At 48.4% G+C, this 10,610-nt stretch overlaps 1 protein-coding gene across 1 annotated transcript in view; it reads right to left on the reverse strand.

Moving 5' to 3' along the window:
* The window catches only part of FAM179B (family with sequence similarity 179, member B), a gene marked incomplete at its 5' end in the record, with an annotated part of 19,975 nt that extends 10,242 nt beyond the window's left edge, over positions 1 to 9,733 (reverse strand). The window contains 7 exon segments of the mRNA XM_010155578.1: positions 476 to 581; positions 3,008 to 3,240; positions 3,982 to 4,247; positions 5,835 to 6,146; positions 8,146 to 8,274; positions 8,694 to 8,696; positions 9,577 to 9,733. Of these exon segments, the coding sequence (XP_010153880.1) occupies positions 476 to 581; positions 3,008 to 3,240; positions 3,982 to 4,247; positions 5,835 to 6,146; positions 8,146 to 8,274; positions 8,694 to 8,696; positions 9,577 to 9,733 (1,206 nt within the window).
* Between the last annotated feature and the right edge of the window lie 877 nt (positions 9,734 to 10,610).

The raw sequence follows: 10,610 nt of genomic DNA on the forward strand, positions 1-10,610 counted from the left end.
GGGACTGGGGGGGCTTTAAGGTCCCTTCCCACCCAAACTCAGTCTGTGATTCCGTGATCTCCATCCAGCTGAATCAAAATTATTAAACATAAATTATCACAATCAGTTTCTGCCCATTACAGAAATCTGCAGTTCCCTGCAGTTCTCTATAAGCATAACATAGAACTGTGTCACTTCCCTTCCATCTCCTACCAGGAAATTAACTGCTTGTGACATTTTGGACCTTCGTACCCTCATCCAGCTGATGTCCAATGAACTTTCACACGCCGCTACCCTCAGTTTTGAAATGCATCTGCACTCAGCTTCTCCTGACACAGAAGGGCAGACCCCCTTGAGTTCCTTCTCCCCCCAAGTCCCACGGCATGATCTCACTGCCCAAACAGCATCACCTCTCTCTAAGTGCTGAGGGTCCCAAGCTCCCTGAGCAAGTAAGAGCAGACACGTGGGGAGAGCACGCCAACGAAGCCGCCCGTACCGACGCGCGCAGCGAGATACCTGTGCCGCAGCTCCCCTCTGCCGCGCCGGGCTCCCTCTTTCTCACAGGCTGTGATTTGCTGCCAAGTAGCGGAAAGGCGTCTGACCTGTTAAATAGAAAACAAACGTTTACAGGTACAATCCCACACGCTGGTCAGACCCCAGACAAGTAACACCTCATGACAAAGACAAAAGATTTCAGTTTCTCCTCCCCCTGGCACTCGGTGGAGAAGTATCTCCAGTATGCTTCCACAGACGTTCACACGGAGCAGAGGAAAGGAGTGCAGCTGAAATTATTTGGTGAGCAGGTCCATGAGGAAGAACACCATAAGGACAACACTTAGGAGTAAACTTTACACAAGGACTACATTTAGCACACATCCGAGAAGCTAAGGAATCGTTCTGCCCAGGGGACTGCGGATGTATCCTGGGCTGTATCGGGAGAAGTGTGGCCAGCAGGGCGAGGGAGGGGATTCTGCCCCTCTGCTCTGCGCTGGTGAGACCCCACCTGGAGTGCTGCGTCCAGCTGTGGAGCCCGCAACATCAGAAGGATAGAGACCACTTGGAGCGAGTCCAGAGGAGGGCACGAAGATGATCAGGGGGCTGGAGCCCCTCTCCTATGACGAAAGGCTGCGAGAACTGGGCTTGTTCAGCCTGGAGAAGAGGAGGCTCCGAGGAGACCTCATTGCAGCTTTCCAGTATCTGAAGGGGGCTCCAAGGGCACTGGGAGAGGACTTTTTACAAGGGCCTGTAGTGATAGAACAAGGGGTAACGGGTACAAATTGAAATCAGGGAGGGTTAGATTAGATATCAGGAAGAAATTCTTCACAGAGAGGGTGGTGCGGCACTGGAACAGGTTGCCCAGAGAAGCTGTGGATGCCCCATCCCTGGATGTCTTCAAGGCCAGGCTGGATGTGGCTTTGAGCAACCTGGTCTAGTGGAAGGTGTCCCTGCCCATGGCAGGGGGGTTGGAACTAGATGATCTTTAAGGTCCCTTCCAACCCAAACCATTCTGTGATTCTATGATTCTATGATGCTACGTCCAGTCTGGCAGAGAATGGCAAATGGGAGTGACCAAACCCCCCGACCTTTCCCTTCCAGCAGTGAGCTGCCTCCAGCCCCGTGTCTAGCACACCGGCCCTCACCAGGAATCTGCCGTTAGCAGTATCAAGCTCCCGTCGCTCACGGCAGTTTATCAGGGCATAAACCGATCCTTCTAAAAGTAAATACACCGCAGCAGCCCACAGCCTGCTTCTTGCCCAACTACAGATTTTGTGAGCAGAAAATGCTGATTTCCAATGCTCACAAACCAGCATCTGAACTCTGACTTTTTTTATGAGCATTCCAAGGCTTTTAATGTCTTTTGGGATATATTTTGTCACTTCTACAAATCCAGTCTTCCTGCCAGATGCCCCCTCTCTTCCCTGCTAGTTCAGAATTCCCGTATTGTGAACCCTGTAAAACATTAAGCTTGAGTGTCACTGAACAATGGAAATGGAATGTTGGATAGAGTGTGGCCTAATTGAGCCCTGCCTGGAAAAAGCCCATATGCAGGAGTTGAGAGTCCTGACTTTCTCAGTATCCTAGCTTTTTAATATGTTATTTTAAAGAGGATTTTTAAATCTCAGCAGTAATGCACGTAGGGAAGGCACGTACATATGAACTAGCTCTGAGACTGCCCAGCTGTGAACATCCGCTGTTTCTGAATCATTCCCCTGTCTCAAAAAGCCCTTCTTTTCTATATTCCCTCTTTTCCTTCCCATTCTGTTAGTTCAGTTGTATGCCAGTTATCCAGAGGTGCATTCAGGACACAAAAATAAAAGCTATCTTCAGATCAGAACTGCAAGTGGCTTTATCATGGGCTCTGAGAGAAAAAAACAGATTCTGTACTGCAAAGTTTGCAAAATGCCCCAAAAGCTTTCTAATTTCATTAAAAAATAAAATAGCTCCTACTGCTAATAACCAATGGGTCATTGCTCTTTACAGTCGGAGTAGCACGTGTCATCACGCCGTTTTGTTTTGGAACAGCCCTGTGAAGGCATTTTACCTTAACAATAGCCACTAATAAAATGGAAACAGGTCACAATTCACAATGGAAACATCTACATCGTCTTTGTCTCATCACAAAACCCAACCCATTCCTTCTTCAGTTTCCAGGCCATAATAAGCAAACCTCATCCTTCCTCTTCACTCATTCTCCGCCTCACTGATTTGTTTAGGCTGTGGTTCACATACCTTCCATGGCAGGCTGAAGTCTTAATAAAACATTTACTACCCCCAGCAGGACCTCACTGCACCAGGGAACTGCTCCCAATTAAACGCCAGCACACACTCGAATAATCTAATTAAGCAGGTGTTGCATACAGCAACGTACTTTTAAATAGAACAGCTCACATCTAAAAATCGAGCTATTAAGCAAAGCAATCTTATACAACATATCTCACAGACTGTCCCTCCTCTAACATTTCGGTAACGCCAGCAGGGCCTGTGTGCGAGCAGAGCAAAGCAGAGTTGAGCTACAATTTCCACTCACATCATTCTCCTCCTCTGGGAGACTGCGGACACGGGAGAAGCCCGGGACTCCTGGCTGTAAACTCCGCTCTCGCCGCAGGAGCCCGTGCTCGGGGAGGAAGCGTGGGAGGGCGAGTCCGCAGACACATCCAGTTTAAGGGCAGAATCGGGACTTTCAAGATCTGCGAAGTTGCTGCTTAGCTTCGCCCTCTTCTTAGCTGCGCTGTTTCGTAGAGATCGAAGTGAGTTCTGCATCTGAACAGGATGGAAAACACAACAACGGGGTTCATTCACTGCGTAGGAAAAAAGCCTTTTTAAGCAAAAGAAAGTATGTTTCTTGGTGTTCAGTTCACGGGAGTTCAGCGCACACTGGGCTACGTGACCGCCCGTTTACACGGGGCACGCAGGGCTGTAACGATCTCTTTCACTGCTTGGCTTCACAGGAATAATCACCCTGCAAGCAAATGAAATTCACAGCGACCCTGGATCCCAGCTTCATTCTGAAAACACACGGACAGATTCCTGCAAAAAGACATCAGCTGCTCTTATGGACTTGAAGGGACTAAAGGCAGCGTTTGGTGGCCGCCAGTGCCCACAGTCGGGACCCCGGGCTCTTCACAACGCACAACGTGCAGAGCACGCCCCGGTGAATCCGGGAGACTGAGCCCAGCACGATGAGGAAGAGGGAGATGGAGATGGGACATCAGGAAGGGATTCTTCCCGCAGAGGGTGGGAGCACTGGGACAGGTTCCCAGAGAACCTGTGGATGCCCCATCCCTGGGATTGTCCAAGGCCAGGCTGGATGAGGCTTGGAGCACCCTGGGCTATGGAAGGTGTCCCTGCCCATGGCAGGGGGTGGCACTGAGTGGGCTTTAAGGTGCCTTCCCACCCAAACCGCTCTGTGCTTCTGTGATTATTTGCCGGCTCTTGTTCAGAAAACACAAAGTTTACCATATATCAGCTGTAGACAGTGCATTATATCCTATTTAAACCAACCTCTTCTTGGTCCACTTCCTCGCCATCAACACTGAGCTCGGTGAGACCAGCAGCAAGCCTCCTGTCCACATCACTCAGCCACACGTCCTCACTCTCCTCGTTTCTCCACTTGGCCAGGTTCAACTCAATCTTATCGGGCAGCGGGCTGGCCATGCGGGGTATGGGGGGCACGGGTCTGGCCCCCGTCAGGCCCCTGCGGGAGGCTGGGTGTCTCACCAGGGTGGGTTTCAGCTGCACGGGGGAACGCTTCTCCGGCAAACTCCCCCCTGCAGAACACAAGCAGACGTTAGGGCTTTGGAGGGGTGGCAGGAACGACTAAACCTCGCGTCTCGTTTCTATGTCACACCATAAAAGTCCTTTTACACTTCTGCACAGAATTTATTTCCTATTGTAAGTATGTTTCAAGGAGTATGAGCAAATTTGCATAAAAGCAGGAAGAACACGAAAGCAGCTGCAGTGAGTGGGCCGAAAGGCCTGTCCCCTTCCAAGGCAAGGAACCAACACTTCAGCGCGCTCTCCAGGATTTCGGAAGTTCCTCGGTCAGAGGTCTGACCCCAGTGGACCCACTGTCCTGCTACACACATCCCCTTCCTTTATCAGCAGCTTCTTCTGCGGGCAGCCTGCAGTGCCCGGCTCCACGTGCAGCCTCAGAGAAGGGCTTTTATGTAAAACCTGATGGCACCCTTAGTTCCTTCACATATGCAGGTATTCACGTGTGTAAATACACGCACACACGTGAAAGGAAGCTTCTCTCTGCCAGAGTAGATAGTGATTCCCCACCTAACTTCAGTTTTATACTATTCGTACTCTGAAAAACTTGCAATACTCCTTCTCCAACATCAATTGTCCAAAAGCCCCGTTCCTGAACACTTACTAATGCACATTTTTCAGTATCTAATTTTAGAAAATCATCAGGATGTTCCCAGATTTGCCTCGTTGCATGGAGTTTTCTATTACCTCCTGACGCTACCTTTTCCATCTCCCTGTGTTTCAATTTCTTCCACTTTTAGTGTCCCCTTCTTTCGAACAATACAGACCGGTGTTCCATGCACGGGCGTATCAGTGTACGCTTAGTGCCTTTAAAAACACCTCACTTTCTGAGGTCAGGGCAAAAGACGACTGGTGCCCTGACCAACCCTCCTGTAGCATGCTGTAACAATAAAGGTGTGCTAAAGAAACAGAAAGAACCCAAAATGCTATAAATAACGATAATATAAAGAAAATCAGCATGGGACGAGCACACATCTGTGAGACAAAGCTATATGCATTCCACAGAGAGATGACTGCCAAAGGACTGATGTAGGAATTTTCTACATGTGTGCAAATATATGTGTCTCAATGATGACGGAATTTAAAACAGATTTCTTTAAAACGCTGCAAAACGGTGTCTGGAAACTGTTACTCTGCTCCCAGAAGGTAAGCCTCCTGAGTCATTAAGAACCAGTTTCGCTAAACAGATAGTGAAGCTATTTTTAACCTAAAATAAGATTGTCTTTAGTAAGCGGTGGAAGGAAATCAGCTGAATTGTTTAAGCAATTGTGATTAAATAAACTTAAAACCATTTCAGGTTAGCCAGTTTGCACATGAGGTCCTCCACGGGAGAGGAAATCGGACTGTAAATAGCCATCTCTGCCATTAGCTGGGATAAACTGGGATGAAATCAGCACAGACTCCACTCACTGGAGATGGAGCAGTTTGTAACCAGGTTCTAAAGAGCTATTCTGAGTGTGGGAAATCCCATACTAAATTTCCAAAGGCAAATAAAGAGGCAAAGAGTCAAAATGCAATGAGTAATACTATCTTGCACATGTATTAACTAGTGAAGGCAAACCCCAACCCTGTTTTCACTATACTGACAACATTCCTACCGGTACTGTCTCCTGGCTTGTGACCGAGGAGCTGCTTCTGCGCGCTAGGCTTAGGCAGTCCTTCGAAGCTTTTCAGAGGCCAGGAGTTTGAGAAGCTCATGGCATTGTCTGGTGACTTCTTTGGGGAGTCAGCTGGAGCAGAGACGTGCTTTGGGCTGTTCCTGGGTGAGGACAGAGGGTAAGACGGCAGAATGAAGGTGCCCTGGCTTGCATTAGGACCCTGGAAGGACACCGTGAGCTCTGCTTGACTGCAAAAACTTCTCTGGGTCTTGCTGGAAAAATTCAGGCTGGCAAAAACTGAGCAAAGAAAGAGAGAATAGTACTTGTGGTCATTAGCCTCTTTGACAGCTCTTATACTAGTCATTTACAGTGAAATGATACACCCTGCAGACAGCCAAAACTGAAGGTCAGCATTTTACAATCAGCCACGTTCATCTTGCAAAGTGCACTGCCCCTCCAAATACCGATTTCCTTTTTCTGCATTTGATCAAATGAGTCTGAGCCTAAGCTATTTTGCAGTCACATTCCAAAGAACTGCATTTAAAAACATAACGTGGCAAGTAGATTGGGCACAGTTGTCCTGTCTGCTGCTCCCTGCTCCAAGCCAGCCGGGCACGGAATTTGCAAACACCATGCAAAACTCAATATACAAGAGTACAAATGAATCAGGAATGTTATACATTCCACTTCCTTAAAAAAACAAACAAAACCAAAAATCTCAATAGGATTTTTTCCCTGAAACCAGTAGTTCTGAAAGGGAAATATAGGTGTAGATTTGGAACTAGACTGTTGCAATTGTTTCCCATGAAAACCAGATGCACGTTCCTCACATGCACTCAGGCTTTCAGCCGTGCAAGTGGAAAAGAGGATGAGTTGTAATGGAGTTCCTGAAGCCTCTGAAGGATCACTGGAAGCAGGGCCACCTCAGCAGTCTCGTTGAGAGAACAGCCGCCGGAGAATTCCACTGGCACAACTGGGAGAATGGGGAAGCACAGCCCCGGAGGGAGAACCAGCAACAGTGCCTGTCGGGCTTGGGCTACTAATCGTCTGTGTCACTCCAAAGAAAACCATTTGATTATGTCTTAGCATAAACAATCCCTCTGCAAATCAGACAGCTCCAAGGTGTCCATCTTCCGCTCCTGCTGCTTTCCAAGGCTGCAGCAGCCCAGCGCTCCCCTGGGGCTGCGAAACTGAGACGACCAAGTCAGGCGTGGGTTGTCCTACCGGAGGACGGCTCAAGTAACAATAATAGCTGGCACAAAAGCTGTTTGCAGAGAAATCAGTCGGCTGGTGTGGGCAAAGTACCCGACAGCCTTCGGAAGACCCGGGCTATGAGAAGAGAGCACTGACTTTGTAGTTAAAAACACAGAGGGTATTTCTCCTTCCTTTCCACAGGCAGGAGAAAAACACGGTATCTAGAGCCCAGAGTGTCTAGAAGTAAACTGAGTAAATGGAGCTCCTACGTATCTTCTGAGAGGGCTGTCGGCTCTATCCCATGTCCAAGCCATCTGGACCACTCCAAGCAGCTCTTTCCACAGATTTGGTACCATTACCATCTATCCCTCCAGCCAGGGAGTTTATTCCTACACAAAGTTTACATCCGGCACTTTTATCATCACTACCACCTACGAACAGACAGGTCTGCACATCTCCCAGGTCCTGATTTATCTCAGCTCTAGCGTTAAGGTGCACTCAATCCAGTCCCCGGCCTCACTTCTGAAAACAGCAGGAAAAGCTGCCTGGCATGGCAGCACCCTGGCTCTCCGGCAGGGAACAGCCGTAACGAGACCGTCACGAATCAAAGCGATGAGCGTACATGCACCAACACAGCGGCTCTGCAGCACACCGGGGTCACTCCCACCCCGCTGTCGTGCTCGGCAGAAAGCAGCAGCCTGTGCCTCCCCCTGCGACACCCTGGCTGCCCTCCACACCTCAGAGGGGTCCAAAGGAGGTACGTCGACCGGTCGGGGGGGCGAGGCTCAGAGCTGGCCCTTGCCGGTAAGCAGCCTGGACCCATCGGGCCTGTCACATTCACAGAACCCTCAAAATCAGTTTTCCAAGTAAGTTCAGGTGCTGCTTCAGCACCGCGTTTTGTACAGCACAGGGATACAGATACCAAAGGTGGGGACTGCAGATTGATAACCACAAAGCACTACACAGGAGGGAGGCACGAACACGTCAGAATCGGGACTGAACAACGCTGTAGGGATAGCTTTTGGTTCTTGAGGCAGCACAGAAGTAAGAGACATTTCCAAAGGAACAAGCATTGACTCACGACACAGTTGAATCCACCTACCTTTGTCTTGCTGACAGTTATTTAATCCTAAGAATTGTAAATCAGAGTCCACACTACCACTCTTCCCACGTGCGTATCCAAGTGTTCCACACTTCCCTGAAATCTGCGGCTGATGAGAGCCCAAAGCACCTTTCAAAAGAAAAACCCAAATAACCATAAATACTTAGCATACGGTATTCAACAAAAAACATACCCTAATATGTAACAGGGAATCAGGACCCTCTGTCTAACCTTCAGTGTAAAACACAGCTGCTTGCAAAGCATCTACGCGGAGAGTTTCTAAGCAACCTCGTACCACGCTGCACAGGCACAAGCTGAGAAAGGCTGGCCGTTCTGCCAGGGCACTTTTCCAACTGAGAATCGTAGGGGGTCAAAAGAAACACCCAGAACACTCCCCTCTTTGAATGGATGACAATGAAGGGAAAACACCACCTCAAAACCCAAAGCACCGTGAGTTTCTTTAGAGTGATGTCACGCATAGGCTAACGGCAAGTAAACTTGGCTCGCCACGCGTGTCAGTGCTCCTCAGAAAACAAGGAGGATATAACCTGCTGCCAAGAGAACACAGTAAATCAGGCCTGGTCTTGCCCAGTCTCTCCGCACGCCTTTTGGCTATTAAAAGGCAAATCCCTGAGTGTACGCTGCCAGTGGAGCACTACACCCACAGCCCTCTGCAGACCCGGGTTTCAAAAACATGACATTTTTCATCCTTCAGAGCAGCCTTTAGAGCTCACTTCTCAGACAGCTTTCCACCCTAGCTGTTTATGCAAAGAAAATAGGGAAAATATGCAAATCTACAACAGACAACACTGATCTGCCCTTCCGAACAGCCTACCACACAGAGATACATCTGTCCGACACGCTGCCTGGTCTGCGGTTTGGTATTCCATACCCTGACACTGCCACCAGCCAATTCCTGACATCACAGCTTTCACAGTAACAACTCCTGTTCTAGCCAACACGTATTCCTGCTCCACAGTCAGTAAAATTCTGGGTCTCTTTTAATGTATTGCTTATGTGCAGTTCGTACTGAATTTCACAGCGTGAAAGGACGCTGGCGGAGTTACTCTGAGGCTGACCGACGTGGTACTTCTTTCTCCTAACGCTGCAAAAGCTCCGCAGCTGGGGGATATCCCGAGTCCTTTCCTTCAATAAATCCGTTCAGGTAACCACACAGCTGGTTTTGGTCTCGCTGTCTGCAAAACAAGCTGATCTAGAAACTCCCTTGGGTCTACCGCAACTAGTGAAAATCTGTGTGTGGGCAGCAGGACTGGAAAACAGCAGCCCAGGATCTTGGCAGGAAACAAAACTAAGTAAAACAAATAACCAACAAAGTGTAAGCCGTGCTCACGAAGGTACGAATTCATGCTCCCTTCTTCTAAATCTATTTTGCAAGCGGCAGGTCACGCGCTTCCCTGCATTAATACTTACCCGCACAGACAGAAGAATGCTCGGAGTTAAAATCTATACTATTCTGAAATAAATTCCTTGAAGCTCTTTTTCTACTAAAAAATAACTCATCACTGACTGGTAGTCCTTGAGAGGGCCTTAACTTCGGGGAATGAAGAAAATCACTGGATGTAGAGAACTGCAAGAAAAAGGAAAACAAAGAAACATTCAAGCGCGTGAAAGGCGTGCACACCCCTCTGCCCCGTTGTCACCTAGACCCCACCGCAGCCCAGACCCGCTGCCGGGGGACAGGGCAGCTACCCAAACCACTGCCAGCATCTTTAAAACCACAGAGTGGATGAAAAGAAAGAGTTTTCTTCCCTATTGCTCACGTGAGCCACATTGTTCACCCATGGAAGCAAGCGGGATTCATCACCGGCTGGCCTCCGGCCTCCTCGAGGCTGGTCCCGCAGCACCACCTGAGTTTATAAAAACCTTAATCCTATTTTCCAACCTGAAACAGTCCCACCCAACCCTCGATGAAAAGGTTGGTAACGTCAGGCAAGAAGCCCTCCGCTGTCGCGAAACCAAGCGTTAGGTTTGTCCCAGCGTGGCCGGGTCAGCAGTTCAAAAACTCAGATCCTTCACGCAGAAACCTGTGAGAATTGTTTAAAACCTTAAAATTTAACAGCTCATCAATACAAAGTGCCAAGACTTCATTTGCTAACAAAAGGCAGGTGATTTTTAAACGCAAAATATTTTGATGAACGTTTTCTTACCCAGCTACCCAATACTTGAGGTATTTGAAGCAGTCGAAAGCGTTTTAGTTGGGTTCCAGGCCTTACTGTAATACAGTCTGACACTATGCACACGGAAGGGAAAAAAAGAACTGGCAGAGAATTGCACTAGTCGTCCATTTTTTAAATTGTTAATATTTTGAATTATGAACATTAGCCATGTAAGAGTGTAAATGGGCAGCAGCGACTTGAGGTGTGAAAAAGCGTGGCTCAGGTTTAGTCTAAAGGTTGTATCCAATGATATCAGAATTGGGTACAGGAAACAGAAAAACCTGAATA

Source organism: Eurypyga helias, unplaced genomic scaffold (assembly GCF_000690775.1).
Source record: "Eurypyga helias isolate BGI_N326 unplaced genomic scaffold, ASM69077v1 scaffold2447, whole genome shotgun sequence".
Lineage (NCBI taxonomy): Eukaryota > Metazoa > Chordata > Aves > Eurypygiformes > Eurypygidae > Eurypyga > Eurypyga helias.